This window comes from Microcaecilia unicolor, chromosome 5 (assembly GCF_901765095.1).
Source record: "Microcaecilia unicolor chromosome 5, aMicUni1.1, whole genome shotgun sequence".
In the NCBI taxonomy this organism is placed as follows: Eukaryota; Metazoa; Chordata; class Amphibia; order Gymnophiona; family Siphonopidae; genus Microcaecilia; species Microcaecilia unicolor.
In genome coordinates, this window is record NC_044035.1 from 103,191,938 (window position 1) to 103,208,424 (window position 16,487).

At 44.1% G+C, this 16,487-nt stretch overlaps 1 protein-coding gene across 1 annotated transcript in view; it reads left to right on the top strand.

The window, feature by feature from the left end:
* Positions 1-16,487, top strand: part of SIRT1 (sirtuin 1) — a 111,512-nt gene that overhangs the window by 77,869 nt on the left and 17,156 nt on the right. The window contains exon 8 of the mRNA XM_030203130.1: positions 7,499-8,086. Within this exon, the coding sequence (XP_030058990.1) occupies positions 7,499-8,086 (588 nt within the window). The remainder of the gene's footprint in view (positions 1-7,498; positions 8,087-16,487) is intronic.

Consider the following 16,487-nt stretch of genomic DNA (forward strand, 5'->3'; position numbering starts at 1 on the left):
CCGAGACCCACATCAGAACCAGGGAAAGGCTGTCAGAGGATAGAACACATTCTGCTGTCATGGAGGTGGGGACGGCATTTGAGGCTGGCATAGAGACTGGAAAAAAAGTTTTTAAAGTGGGGTTTTTTTGGTGGGAGGGGGTTAGTGACCACGGGGGGAGTCAGGGGAGGTCATCCCCGATTCCCTCCGGTGGACATTTGGTCATTTGGGGCACTTTTTTGGGACTTGGACCTGAAAAAAAGGGTCCAAATAAAGTGGACCAAATTCTCGTCAAAAACGCCATTCTTGTTTCGATTATCAGCTAAAGACGCCCATCTCTCCTCGGCCGATAACCATGCCCCAGTCCCGCCTTCACCACGCCTCCGACACGCCCCCGTCCACTTTGTTCGTTCCTGCGATGGAGTGCAGTTGAAGACGACCAAAATCGGCTTTTGATTATACCGATTTGTTCGCCAACGGGAGAAAGACGTCCATCTCCCGATTTGGGTCGAAATATGGGCGTCTTTCTCTTTCGAAAATAAGCTGGATAGCGTGTCTTGGCCATTGCTGTCTATTTAAGGAGCTCTTTTAGCTTAGCGCACACTAATGGACATTGGCACAAGCTAAATGCTGCTCGTCCTCTCTTATACTTATAGACCATGTGGCACGTACTGCATGTTAAGCAAATCCATGTGGCCCCCAAATCCTTTTCAGTTGCTTTAAATGTGTGATAGCCCATGTAGTCACCAATACCAGACAGCATGATTACATTACTTATTCTCCAAAGACAAGCAGGCTGATATTCTCACAAGTGGGTGACGCCACGTCGGCCCCGGAGGATTTTAAAGCAAAATCTCTTTACGGCGTTCCGTCGCGCGAGCGATCGTACTGCGCATGTGCGCACACCTCTTCCCGCTCGCTGTGCGGACACGCCCCTCAGTTTTTCTTTTTCCGCGTCTGAGGAGACACGGAGTTCGTTAGGGCTTCGTGTTTTCATCAGGTCCTCGGAGTAAAATCTCTTTTTTTTTATTTTACCCTTTTGGGTGTTCTTTATTTTTCATTTGTACTTTTCATGGCAGGCTCATTGTGGCTTATATTTATACAGGTTCTTTTTGTACCTGGGGCAAGAAAAAGTTAACTAATTGCCAGAGTCACAAGGGGCTGTGCCTGAAATGAAAACAAAGCTTATAAGCTTCTCTTTTCTTTTATAAAAGTGCTGGTATATTGTTATCTGTGGGCTCTCTCTCGCCAGCAAATAAAACAAGCCCACATTTTTAGATCCATTTATTAAAACTTAAACAAATGGCTCTCGAGAGCTGTAAGAGCCTGCTTCAACACAAGTGGTGAAGGTGTATGTTAAGCAGGTGCATCCCTGCTCAGCCACTGAATGGGCAACCTGGTGACACAAAATCAGTGTTGTCACCTTTGAAGCGAGTCTCCACCCACCTCGGCGTCTCCTGCTCTGCAGGTTATTCGGGCGCATCGGCGGACGTGTCTTGGGCCGGAACATCTCCCTGTGAAGCGCAAGTAGTGTCTCAAAGACGAGACTTATGCTACTTGTCAGGGATGCCCAAAGGAGATTCTGGCGGATCATCTCCCTGTGAAGCGCAAGTAGTGTCTCAAAGACGAGACTTATGCTACTTGTCAGGGATTCCCAAAGGAGATTTGGGCGCATCGGCGGATGCGTCTTGGGCCGGATCATCTCCCTGTGAAGCGCAAGTAGTGTCTCAAAGACGAGACGTATTCTACTCTGCCAGGGATGCCCAAAGGAGATCATTCTGGAGTCCGACAGAGACCGATGCACGCTGGGTATAGTTATGCATCGAATAGGTCTCCACCTGCCTCGGCGCCTCCTGCTTGGCAGGTCATTCGGGCGCATCAGCGGGTGTCGGTACCATCGGTGCCCAGAGCTTTGCTCCCTCTGTTATGGAGGTATCGGGGCTTCACATCAGTCGGTACCAAGAGCGTTGCTCCCTCTGTTATGGGGGTATCCTGGCATTGGACGTCGATACCGGTACCAGGTATCAACGGTGCATCGGTACTGGGTATCATCGGTTCCGTGGATATCATCGGTACCGGGTGTCATGGGTACCGTCGGTACCGAGTATCATCGGTACCATGGGTGCCGTCGGTACAGAGTATCATCGGTGCCATTGGTGCCGTCGGTGCCGAATGTCATCGGTGCGTCGGTACCGAGGAGTATCGGTGCCAGGAACATTGGTACATGGGTCCCGTCGGTACCGGGTGTCATGGGTGCCGTGGGTCCCGTCGGCACCGGGTATCATCGGTACCGTCGGTGCCGAGTGTCTTCGGTGCATGGGTGCCGTCGGTACCAGGTGTCATGGGCACCATCGGCACCAGGTATCATGGGCACCATCGACCATCGGTACCAGGTATCATCGCCCATCGGTACCGAATATCATGAGTACCATCGGTATCGGGCATCATCGGTACCATGGACAGGTATCATGGATACCGTCGGTACATGAGTACCATCGATACCAGATATCATGACCAGGTACCATCGGTACCATGAGTGCCATTGGTACCAGGTGCTTTGAGCACCGTCGGTACCATGTGTACATCGGTACCGTCGGTGCTGTTGGTGCCGGATATCATACATGTCAAGGGTACCATCGATGCCAGAGTATCATGGGTACTATCGATACCAGATATCATGACTATCATCGGTGCCAAGTACCATGGATTCCATTGGTACCGGGGGTCATCGGTACCATGTGTATCATCGGTACCGTCGGTGCCATGGGTACTATCGGTACCATCGGTCGCATCTCTGTTATGGAAGTCACCTGGCAGTCTGGTTTCGATTCCCTTGCATTTCCAGATTTTGTCCTTGGCTTTGGGACCATGGGTAGCATTGGATGCCATGGGTGCTACCGCCTCCTGCGGCATCTAGCTTTTCACCTGGTCTCCTTCACCGATGCTGCCTCTGGTATGGGTGTTCGCAGCCTACTGGGGCAACTTCTTGACCCCGTCGTAGAACTTACCGCGCCTCCATACCTTGGCTTCCAGGCCCAGAAATGCATGTTAAGAACAGCCAGTTTGCCTACAGGAGAACATAATTTTCCATAGCTGTTCTGGTATAATTGTATGTATGACAGTTGCTCTATACTGGTCAATGTTTGGATCTGAGCTGCTCTGTTTGAGTAGTTAGCTCAGTTCAATGATGGTTCATCTGATGAACTTGAAGGTCATGGGGTTTTCTCTGCTGAGAATCCTCTAGATCTTCTATCTGTCTTGACATTACAGTCGAGATTGTGAATCAACTCAATGCAGATGCTCGAGGTCCTGGACTGCCATCTTCATCTGAGTCTTCTGCCACTCAGAACAGATAGGAGTTCTAAGAACTTGCTTCGGCGCCCCCGGGGCCAGAGCATACATCCTTAGCCTCCTTTGGAGAATGGCGTACCAGGCTGGCATGATCGCGTCCAAAACCAAGTCCTGCCAGATCTATACGAGCATTCCCACCGGAGTAGGCTACACCTTTTCACCAAGTGGTCAGGTGGCACACGGTGTGTTGCAAGTTCCTGTCCAATGGCATTTCGACACTTGTAATGTAACACCTAGATTTCTGCTCTAGGTACAGTGATGCGCAGACTCTCATGACTGTGTGCCTCTCACCTGGAGGAGGAGACTCAGCAGAAAATTGTAGATATGCTGTGCTTACACTTCCTCATCTCGGAAGTTCTTTGAAGAGAAGAGTAGTTTTCCTTGTGCCTTAAGGGGTCGTACGTATACTCTTACTTCTCGACAGCCGGTTTTAGGCTATGCCTCAGCACGCTCGTTCTAGTTAGCGGGGTGCACCTAATCAGACTCCTGCAGCTGTTCCGCAGGAACCGGAGAGGGGTTTTTGACTGGCTCCAATTCAGCATAGCCAATATTAAAAAAAAAAAAACGTCCGTACCGGCCAATCTGCATTCTCAATCTGGAATCAAACCCTCCACATTGTTCATTGGGAGCTTAATCCTTTAGCTTCCATCATCAGTGAGTACTTGCAGAGGAACTCTCTGTCTTTCTCAGTGCAATGCAGTCGAGCCCGTTCCACCAGGACAAGAAGGGTTGAGTTTCTATTCCAGGTCCTTCCTTGTGGGTTGCGTCCCATCATAGACATAGGAGGCCTAAACAGATTTTGTTCAGGATGATTTCCCTGGGCATTCTTCTTCCCATACTTCAGGAAAACGATTGGTTATGCACTCTGGACTTACAGGATACTTATACTCACTTTGCGTCCAGAGTATGTTTTTCCTAGTGCCTGGCTGTTCTGCAGCGTATCTTCATGGACTGGGAGTGCATGTGTTCCCTTATCACCCATGGCACTTTTGCACATGACATCCGCTCAGTGCATCCTAGCTTCCCAGTGGTATCAACTTTAGGGTATCTAGAGGATATGACCCAACTGTTTGCCAGTCTTCGGAATTCCCCTCAGAGGTGGTTAATTCTCTCCATTTTGATTCTGAGGCTTCCCGTCCACCTTATTCAGTCAAAAGCTGCTCACGAGGGTTGCATCCCTCCTGGCTATCCAACCAAATTATTTTAATTCAACCAAACAATCGGGTTGTGATGTACTCGATAACAAAGGAGTACTGGATCTTGTCCTCTGAGTCAGGATGCCATGCAGATGTAGCGGTGGGCCCGCCAATGCGGCATGTTTTCTCCAAGCCATTTATCTAATTGGCGAAAACAGCAGTCTGGCCGACAGGCTGAGCAGGATAATGCTACAGTCATGGTTGTTGAGCATGGCTGTAGCTCGAAAGATCTTTCGGGAGTGAGATACCCCCTCAGTGGATCTTTTTCCTACTTAGTCCAATCACAAAGTCCCTCAGTTCTGTTCCAGGCTGCAGGTTCACGGCAGTCTATCATCGAATGCCTTTCTCCTTCTTTGGGGGACAGGTTTTCTGTATGCGTATCCTCCCATACATCTGGTGGAAAAGACTTTGCTGATTCTCAAGCAAGATTGTGGAGCCATGATTCTGATTGCTCCTTTTTAGCTACGTCAGATACGATTCCCTCTTCTTCTGGAGTTGGAATGTTTTCCAGCTCTCATTACACAGAACGAGGGGGCACTTCTACATCCCAACCTCCAATCTCTGCCTCACACGGTCTGGATGTTGAATGTGTAGTTTTCGTTGAGTTTTCCAGAAGAGTGTCTCCCGACTCTTGCCTGCTTCCGGAAAAGATTTCACAAAGAGATGTTATTCTTTTCATGGAAGAGGTTTGCCGTCTGGTGTGACAGCAAGGCCCTAGATCCTGCCTCTTGTCTTATACAGACCTTGCTTGAGTTCTTTCTACACCTGTCTGAGTCTGGTCTCAAGACCAACTCTGTCAGTATTCATCTTCGTGCAATGAGAGCTTATCATCAACGTGTAAAAGGTCAGCCTTTAGCTGTCCACTTCATGAGAGGTTTATTTCTCCCCCAGTGTTGAGAAAATTCTTTCTATGTGTCTAGGGGGGATTATTTCTGTTGAGCTTAGCACAATAATTTTCACAGTTGGCTCTTATGCTTCGGTCAGAGCCCTTATCACTCCTTATTCAGTATCTTGGGGTTTCAATGTCGTTTTCATCCAGCTGCTGCAAGCTCAATTCGGGCCACTGGATTCCTGTCATCTGAAGTATTGGACCTGGAAGGTCGTTTTTTCTTAGTGGCTGTTCCTTCAACTCGTAAGGTCGGTGAGCTTCAGACTCTAGTAGCTCAAGCGCCTTACCTTACTCCTCATCTTTACAGAGTAGTTCTCCGCATGCAGACAAAGTTCTTACTGGCGCTGCTATCAGAGTACCAGCTGATCCAGTCAATTCTCTTGCCAACATTCTTTCTCCCTCATCTTGCAAGCCCTGGCGAAAGCAAGCTGCGCACTTTTTGCGTGGAGCAGACGAGCTCCCTCGGACGGTCCGCCCAGTTGTTTATTTCTTTAATGCCAGTTGCTGTCGGAAACCGCATCATTTCTTCTTAGCTAGCAGATTGCATCTCCTTCATTTTTGTCCAAGCTGGACTGACTCTAGAGAGCCATGTCACGGCTCACAAAATTAGAGCCATGGCTGAGTCGGTGGCTAATCTAAGGTCAGTCACTATTGAAGAAATCTGCAAAGCTGCGGCGTGGTCATTAGTCCACACATTCACATCTTACTACTGCCTTCAGCAGGATAGCCGACGCGTCAGTCGGTTTTGGGCAGTCGGGGCTGCAGAACTTCTTTGGGGTTTAGAATCCAACTCCAACCCTCCTAAGCCCATGTTTGTTCTGTTCCAGGCTACACTCATTTAGATGTTTCTTCTTTTCAGGTCAATTTTTATTCTGGCCTCGCCGTTGCGAGACTCAATTGACCACTGTTTGTTGTGTAAGCCTGGAAGCTAGGGATACCCCACTTGTGAGAATATCAGCCTGCTTGTCTTTGGAGAAAGAGTAGTTACTTACCTGTAACAGGTGTTCTCCGAAGACAGCAGGCTGCATATTCTCACAAACCCTCCCACCTCCCCTTTTGGAGTTGTCCCACTTGTGAGAATATCAGCCTGCTTGTCTTTGGAGAAAGAGTAGTTACTTACCTGTAACAGGTGTTCTCCGAAGACAGCAGGCTGCATATTCTCACAAACCCTCCCACCTCCCCTTTTGGAGTTGTCTCCTCTATCTTTTGGATATAACTGAGGGGCGTGTCCGCACAGCGAGCGGGAAGAGGTGTGCGCACATGCGCAGTACGATCGCTCGCGCGACGGAACGCCGTAAAGAGATTTTGAGATTTTGCTTTAAAATCCTCCGGGGCCGACGTGGCGTCACCCACTTGTGAGAATATGCAGCCTGCTGTCTTCGGAGAACACCTGTTACAGGTAAGTAACTACTCTTTATCTGATTTACATTGGTTTCCTATTTAATTTTGATCCCAATAAATATGTTAGTTTTTAAATCCTTACATACAGAGAATTTTAATGAATTGTGGTCATTAATTCATTTGCCAACAGTATCTTTTGTATTTCATGCACATCATTCCACCAGATTAGAGTGTCCATCTGTTCATATGGTATGCAGGGTAGTATATGCTAGAATCTTTTCAGTGACAGATACTGAACTTTTGAAACAAGCTTTCTGTAGAACTTTGCCAAGACAAGATCTTTAAAAACTACTGATTTGGTAGAATGATTTGTTTTGTTTTACTATTATACTATAATTTTGTTTTTATTTTATTGTTTTGAGAATTTATTTTGTACTTCCACATGTGTTATAATTTAGTAGATTATAAATTTCAGTAAATATTGTCTAAGTATAGTATGGCCCTGTGTAGTAGTACTATAAATACACTATAACTTTTTGTTTTGAAATGCTCCTTTTTTCCAGCTTTTATGCTTCTAGCTTGCCTAAAATACATTAAGGCCAATATTTTTGGGGGAGAGGTTGTTAAAGTGCTTCCCAGGCTCTTCTTTTCCTTTTTGAGATTGTCCAGGCTAGAATAGAGGCCCCATACAAATCTGTTCTTGTACCTTTTTAATTTTATACCTCATTTTTCTAATTTGTAGGTTCCATCCCTCATGAAGTGCCTCAAATCTTAATCAATAGAGAGCCTTTACCTCATCTGCACTTTGATGTGGAGCTTCTTGGAGACTGTGATGTTATTATTAACGAGCTGTGCCAGAGGTTGGGAGGTGAATATACAAAGCTTTGCTACAATTTAGTAAAGCTTACTGAAATCACAGAAAAGCCCCCACGAACACACAAGGAGGTGGAATTGCAGCCAATTGAGTTACCACCTACACCACTGAATATTTCAGAAAATTCAAACTCCCTTGACAGAACCACAATACTTGATTCCTCGACAGCAGTTCAGCTTCCTGAAAACACTGTTGGCAACTCAGAGAATTTTGATCATGTCTTAGAGTCGAATGGAAGATGTGTAACTGAAAAATCGCAGGAATTGAGTATTCACACTATTACAGAAAGTTTTGAAGGTGATACTAAACAATTAGTGAAAACGGAATGCCTGAAGGAAAATGGATCTAGTAATGGGGAAAATAAAGAAAGACGTGAAAAAAAATTAGATGTTGAAACTCTGAGAAAATGTTGGATAAGCAAATTTGCAAAAGAGCAGATAAGCAAGCGACTTGATGGTAAGTGGAATCTCATTGCATCTTTGTGAAAACTTTAATTTGCAAATCTAAAAAGTTGAGACTACAGTAATTAAAATAACACCTTTTGAATTATCTGGCGCAGTACTTTTGATCATGACACTGCAAAGAATGTTAGAGAATTAAAGTGTATTACATATAAAATGATGGCAAATACACTCATGCCAATTTAGCTTGGTGTCAAACTGGTAAAGATCTGGATTCCACTACCAAATGGATTGAGAAGATAAAATGTACATAAACTGGAAGCTACACAAGAGATCCTTTGGGACTGTCAGACTAATCCTTTGTTTCAGGTAAACTATTATACAGTAATTTAGGGAAATGTTTATTAGAAAGTGCTGATTATAACCAAATAAATTTCATTTTATGATGGGTTTGAGAATATTTCAAGTTGGAAATTCAGTTTTTGTAATTTTTCAAGTTTGTTTCAAAAAACCTTAAAACGAAATACTTTTAATCCTTTTTCTGTGGTGGTCCTCCTTCTTGCCACTCTATCCCATCTAGCTTTCATCAATGAGCTATCATACATGTCTACAGTATTCCCTCCCCCACCCCCCACCATATCGCTAGGCTAGTTACTAAAGAAAGTCTGACTCGAGAGTAACTTCACAATTGGATTTTAGCTTTGTACTGGATATTTGTGTAAGATGGCAGTTTATAGATACGTGCATGTGCACGTATCTGGAAAGCATTTTATTTTAGTTCTGGATGGAGCTTCTTGTTCAAGAAATTTAAGGGGAAAGCAGATGGTGGTCTGTTTTTCAAAAGATTCAACTGTCCAACTTTGTCAGTAAAATATATCTGGTTTAAAATCTGTCTTGCTCCCTGACCCCCTCTAATTGGCTAAATCTGTGTGCATGAGAAGCAAGATTGGAGGCATGCCAGGGCAGTTTTAGGTATATAGTCAGTTGGCAGAGTATTCGTCACTAACCAGTTAAATTTGGCTTCTCAAATTTAGGCACTGCACTAGCTCTCATATAGAAAAAAATGGCTTTTACTTACCCTTCCATCCCCAACATGTATCCTAAAAAGCAAAAATAGAAAAAAAATAACCAAGAGGAGGGAGGAGTGAGTTTGTTTGCCAGATCTCTAGGTCATTTTGGGGTTGTGGTGTGGAGCATCTATAGGAAGGGAGACCATAGGGTTTGGTAAGTTGGGAGGAATATTTTAGACAGAAAGAAGGGAGAAGTACGGGCCTTACGCCCCCCCCCCCCCCCCCCACCCCTTCCCAATGAGAAGGTGAGCATTCATGATGTTTACTTTGCTACCTGGGAGGGGTATAATTTTGTGTGTGTGGTTTTTGGTTTTGTTTTGTTTTTTTGACATGAGTACCCAGCAGGAGAGAAGGACAATAGGAGATTGTTGGCTTCTTGTGAAAACACTATATTCAGCTAGTGCTGGTTTCCAGCACTTATCTGCTAAGATTATCTGGGATACCAAGCCTCTCTAAGGGGTCCTTTCATAAGGTGCGTTAAGAGCACACGCTAATGATAAGACAACCATAGGAATATAATGGGTGTTTTATCATTTAGCGCACCTTAGTAAAAGGACTCCTTAATCTTTGGCTGGATTCAAATAGGTAATTTGACTGCAGATGAAATATGACTGAATATCGCTGTTCAGACCATACTACTCTGCTGCTAAAACTTTATCACTGGTTGCGCATTGAAAAACATATTACTTACAAGATAGCACTTCTAACATTTAAGGCCCTCAGAACAGGCCTTCTAGATTACCCCGCACTTATTTCCTATTCTCCTGCGAGGGTATTTCGCTCCATTAATTACCACCGTCTTGTCCTTCCTAGCTCCAAATTTGCTTATTATGAATCTACTAGTAAAAAAAAGCCCGTTTCTGTGATTGATGAAACAGGCGCTAGCAAGGTGTTTGTTTTTTGCAATGATTGTGCTGTAAGTGGTGTTTTTTCTAATTGTGTTGTGTTGGTAATGAATACTTGTTATTTCTGTGTTATATGCCATTTCTTTTGGGTGGGGTTTGCTGAATGTCCCTTGCTTGTAAAGTTTGATGAAGTGGTAGTTGGCTTTGAGGTTGGTGTTGTACTGCCAGTGTGTGTGTTTTGTCAGTGGGGGTTAGTGTGTGTGGTGCAGTGGAGGTGTGTTATGGTGTGCAGCATTCTGTTCTGTTTTTGCAAGAGTGTTTTGAGATCTGAGTTAGAGAGAGAAGGGCTGAGACTGCACCTTTTTTTTTTTCTTGTCGTCTTCGTCTTTGGTGGGAGGGTGCTTTGATCTTCTACATGTAGTAGGGCTTTTGATGTGGTGCTGTGGTTGGGGGTGGGGTGGGGGTTGTTTGTGTGTGAAGGGCAGAGCCTGCACCCATTTTTTTTTTGTTTGTTGACGGCTTCGCTGGTAGGGTGCTTTTGATGTAAATGCTGACCGGAGGCTGCAGATAATGTGCTGTGTAAACAATGAGTCGTTTGGTAGTTGTTGGGGGAGGAGCTGGAGGGCGGTGTTCCGATCCGATGCGGTAGAAGAGAGTGAGGGAGGAGGAGGGCGTTGTTTCTAGTTTGTTAGTTTGTATTAGTGAGGGAGTTAGGCGTAGCGTTTTGGGGAGTGGGGGGTGTGAGTGGGGCTGTTTCTGGTTGACGTGGTCTTGGGTGTGGGTTGTTTTGGGTGTGGGGGTTAACCTGGTTTTCTTGTAAGCACTGATGCCCTTCTTTTTTTTCCATGTGAAGAATTTATTGCGCTGTTGGCGTTTTTTTTTTTAATACGTCGGATTTCACTTTGACTGGCGCTGCTGTGCTGTGATTGGGCACAGTCGTTGATGACGCTTGTGGGAACAGGAGCACAAATGCTTCAATGTTTTTGTCCACGCTGCCAGCTTCAGAACGTTGCAGGTGGGTTTTATTATATAGGACTAGACATGGTGCCTTTTTCTTTCTTTCCCCTTCAATCTGGAATTCCCTACCACTTTCACTTCACAATGAATTTTCCTTGAAATCCTTTAAAGCAAACTTGAAAGCCCTCCTTTTTAAGCAAGCCTTCAAGGTCCCGCAGTGATGAGATTTCTATTATGAATTTTTATTTTATACCATCTCTCTGATCTCCTTCCCCTGCTCTTTGGATGATTGTAGATCTTTCCTATCAATTATTGGCGTTCTTTTCCGGTCTTCATTTGATTGAAGTTTTTGTAAACTGCTCTGCACTGCCTCCACAGCTAGAGCGGTCTAGTAAGTCTAAATAAGCTATAAACTATCTGGCTAGAGATAACCTGGTAAATTTACCAATTTATTTTACTGTTTATCCCCGGATTCTATATAGCGCAACTTAAGTTACACTTTCAAATCCGGATTTGCGTATGCAACTTAATTACTTAGAGGTCCTTTTACCAAGCTGCAGGGGCCATTTTTCCTGAGCTCCAGGGCCCTTTTTACCACAGCGGGTAAAAAAGCCCCCAGCACACATGGCATGTGGTAAAGAGCCCTTACTGCCACCCATTGAGGTGGGGATAAGAGCTCCTGTGCTAACTCGGCAGCATGTGGCGATGCCCATTTCCGGGGGGGGGGGGGGTTTATTTTTTTCCCTGGAAGTGGTGCACGCTTGGGGCGGGACTACTGCCGGTTGCCACGTTGGGCCGGCGGTAGTCCCGGAAGAGTGCGCGTGGGCTTAGTCGCTCTGTAAAGGAGCCCCCTAATAAGCCAATCGGCACCAACACTTGCCACTTAACATGCAATTATTGACACCAATTGGCATTAATTAGAATTTATGCGCAGAACTGTCCAATAAATTCTAAGTTGCATAGTTGGAAAGGGGGCGTGGCCATGGGTGTGGAATGGGCGGGTCATGGGCATTCTAAAATCTATATGCGTTGTAGAATACACCTGGTCTGTATGTATGTGTTTCCTTACTTGGACAGTTGGCTGGTCAAGAACATCTCTCAGGAGGGGGCAGTTGAGTCAATGCGGTTGACTAATCAGGTGCTAGAGCTACTGAGGGTTTGCCATAAATTATCCCGTCCCATCTTCATCCAGTACGACAATTGGAGTACACAGTAGCCCCAGAATAAATTATATTATAGTAATCTATGCACAAGCCCACAAAAGCATGCAATAATGTGTGGAGGGATTCAAAAGCCTAGATAACTGTGAACTGATCTCAATTTCCAAAGAGCAAAGAAGCCAGCTCTCATGACTGATGAAATTTGGGGGAGAAGGTTAGCTTTGAATCTAACCAAACACCTAGGTTCTTGAACTTGTCTACAAGCAAGACAAGAACATCAAAAAGCATAAGAGGTGTTGTTGAAGGAGTTGCATGGTCTATGAGCCAGCATACTGTTTTGTTTTTTGTTTTTCAGGGTTTAAAACTAGCCAGTGTTCCTTCAGTCAGTTTGCAACTTTTTGCAAACAAGTTTGCAATGGAGACAAATCAAGATTACCAGAAGTGATGTGGTAAATTAAAAAGATATCATCTGCATAGTAGTAACCACTTATCCCCACTGCTTGTACTAGTGAGGCAAGGGGGCTGAGAAAAAGTTTAAACAATAAGAGGGATAAAATTGATCCTTGTGGAACACAGCAGGAAAGGGGGATAGGTATCCGATGATTCCGAAGTAACTACTTTAAGGATCGGCCTTGAAGGAAAGATGAAAACCATTGATAGACAGTGCCCGAGATGCCTATAGCTGCAAGTTGATATAAAAGAAGGGAGTGATCAATCACGTTAAAGGCGTCCAAGAGGTTTAAAGAGACTAAAGGCAATAAAGTCTTCATCTAGTTTACTGTAGACTTCACTTAAGAGGGCTGTCAAAACAGTTTTGGTGCTGAACCCAGACCTAAAACCAGACTGATGAGGATGGAAAGTAAGCATGGATTCTAAATGTGACTGAACTTGAAAAAAACACAGTGTTCTCAACTCCTTTAGAAATAAATAGCAAGATGAGATGTAACGTGGATGGGTTCAGAGAAAGCTTTTTCAATATAGGATGTACAGTAGCTGTTTTCAAGATGTTGGGTACGAGACCTTCAGTCAAACTGTGAACCACAAAATAATGAAGTGTTGGTAGCCGTTCTAAATGGGATAATTTAAGCCAGTGAGATGGTACAGAGTCAAGTAATATTTATACTTGTCAGTGACTTCAAAAATGAATCAACAGAAGGAATATTAAAAGGTATCCCAAGGAAGATGAGACCGGAAGAGGTGCCTCAGAATAAGAACTACTCATTGAAAATTCAGACTTCAGTAAATTTACCTCGGCGATAAAGTACTGGGCCCAGTGTATTAGCTGAGAGAGATGAAGGTGAATCCGTTAAATAGAGGAGGACTAGTATGATTGGAGAAAATGAAAAATAATTGCCTTACTAGACTGAGTAGCATTCTGATCTGTTTAGAGTAATATGTCCATTCACTTTCTTCAATTGAGCATTATAAAAATACTGATGGGTTTTGTATGCCTTCAAAAGGTCAGGGGATCTGTGTTTCTTCCAATGGCATTCTGTGCACTTTACCTGGTGTTTTAAAAGATTAAGACCATGGTGGTACCAGGGTTTATATTTATGAAAGGTATTCATTATGTAATGGACAGGAGACAGTGTGTTTAATTTTGATCACAGTAAAGAATTCCATTTTTCTGGTTCTGCCAATGCCAGAGCATAGAAATCTGGGGGAAGAAGGTCCACAAAAACAGGAAGGAAAAGCAGAGTCAGATTGTGGTAGTTTTCTAATCCAGTGTCCAAAAGTAGAATGCACAGTAGAAGAGGAAAAAACAGAGAGCAAAAAAAGTATTAAATAATGATCATACCATGACAAAGGAATAGCGTGTAAATTTGAGGAAGAACTATCAGAAGAACTATTGGAAATAATAATTAAATCTAGTGTGTTTCCCACAGTATTCATAGGTATATGAACATGCTGCTCATGACCGAAATCAGCTATTGTAGAAAGGAAGAAAGCGAGCGAGCAAAGGGCGGAGTGTCCATATGTATGTTAAAATCACCAAAGATAAGATTAGGGAATTTTGTAGTGGCATCAGCCAGAGATTGATAAACTAGGTCCCAATCTGATGATGATAGAGAGGGAGGACAGCATAAGAGAAGAACATGGACAGAAAGAAGAAATTTCTCCCAAAGGATTTCAGAGTAGGAAAATTGTGATGTAGGATATTCTTTAACTAACAAAGAAGTAGAGAAAATGATAGGAAGACCTCCTTTGGCTATTTGAATCTTTGGCTTATGGCTTGGCCCTTGAAATGCATCATCTAAAAAGAGGGATTTTTAGCCTCCATTGTTGCTAGTATGCTGACGATCCACATATCATCTCGCTTAACTTATGTAAACATAGAAAATGATGATAGATAAAAGGCCATATGGTTTATCTAGTCTACCCATCCATACCATATACTACTACTTCCTATCCCTAAGAGATCCTACATGTTTTCTTGAATTCAGATGCAGTTTTCATCTCCTCTACCTCCACCAGGAAGCTGTTCCAGGACTCTACCACCTTTCCATAAAGAAATATTTTCTTAGATTACTTTCAAGTTTATCCCCTTTTAACTTGATCTTATTCCTTCTCATTCCAGAGTTTCCCATCAGTTAAGAGACTCTCCTCCTGTGCATTTATGCCATGGAGATATTTAAATGTCTTTTCATATCTCCCACCTTTCTTTCAAAGCATACATATTGAGATCTTTGTCTGTCCCCATACACTTTATGACAAAGATCACCAACCCTTTTAGTAGCCACCCTCTGGACTGACTCCATCTTGCTAATATCTTTTTGAAAGTGCGGTCTCCAGAGCTGTACACTGTACTCTAAATGGGGTCTCACTAGAGACTTCTACAGAAGCACTAGCATCTCCTCCTGTTTCCTGCTGGCTATTCTTCCAACATAAGCATTTGGAGAGTATTTTGATGCTAGTGTTCAGCTCATGATATATTCCCTTTGAAAGTGGATGTCCCTTTGATTCTCTCTCTTTTGCAGAAGGAGCTAGAGTGAGGTTTTTTTTTTTTTTTAAATCTTTATTCGCTTAAGGTACTACTACTACTATTTAGCATTTCTACAATGCATACGCAGCGCTGCACAAACATAGAAGAAAGACAGTCCCTGCTCAAAGAGCTTACAATCTAATAGAGAAAAAATAAATAAAGTAATCAAATCAATTAATGTGAACAGGAAGGAAGAGAGGAGGGTAGATGGAGGCGAGTGGTTACGAGTCAAAAGCAATGTTAAAGAGGTGGGCTTTCAGTCTAGATTTAAAGGTGGCCAAGGATGGGGCAAGACGTAGGGGCTCAGGAAGTTTATTCCAGGCGTAGGGTGCAGCGAGACAGAAGGCGCGAAGTCTGGAGTTGGCAGTAGTGGAGAAGGGAACAGATAAGAAGGATTTATCCATGGAGCGGAGTGCACGGGAAGGGGTGTAGGGAAGGACGAGTGTGGAGAGATACTGGGGAGCAGCAGAGTGAGTACATTTATAGGTTAGTAGAAGAAGTTTGAACAGGATGCGAAAACGGATAGGGAGCCAGTGAAGGGTCTTGAGGAGAGGGGTAGTATGAGTAAAGCGACCCTGGCGGAAGACGAGACGGGCAACAGAGTTTTGAACCGACTGGAGAGGGGAGAGGTGACTAAGTGGGAGGCCAGCAAGAAGCAGATTGCAGTAGTCTAAACGAGAGGTGACAAGGGTGTGGATGAGGGTTTTGGTAGAGTGCTCGGAAAGAAAGGTACACTTGGTGGTGCTCTTCCCCCTCCCCCCCCCCCCCCCCCCCCCGGGGCAAAATTAGTAGAGTCTGTATTGCACCCCCAACAAGTTTGTTTTGCATATGTTAAAGCACGTTCATCGTTCCATCAGAGTGGTCATACCCCATTGGGGTCATAATTGGCTAGGTATGTTTTTGAGCCTCTCTGTTGGACTTTCTTGAAAGTAGTATACCTATTAAGATAGGTTTTTCTGGTTGCCATGTGTTCAGCTAGGAGGATTTTGGAGTTGCAGGCCCTTTCCTGTAGGGATCTCTATTTGTCTTTTTCAGTAGAATTCTACCATTCATACAGTTCCCTTTTTTTTTTTTTGGCCAAAGGGTACTTCCAAAGGAGGATTAGATATCTTGCTGCATAAACTGGATGTTGGCAGGGCATTCCTCCATTATCTTGAGGTCATTAATTCCTTTTAGAAACCATCTGTTTGTACTGTTTAATAGCCTGTGTAAGGAGCAAGTGGCTTCTAAGTCATTTCTGGCATGTTAGATCAAGGTATCAATTGAAGCAATGTACATTTTAAACCAGGAAATGGTCCCGCAAGTTTTCCATGCTCATTCAGTGAGAGTTCAATCAGCTTCTTTGGCAAAAGTCAGAGCATGATCTCCAGAGGATATTTGTATTTAATTCATCGGGCATTACAAGGTTGATGTCTGGGCCAGAATGGATGGTATTTTTGGC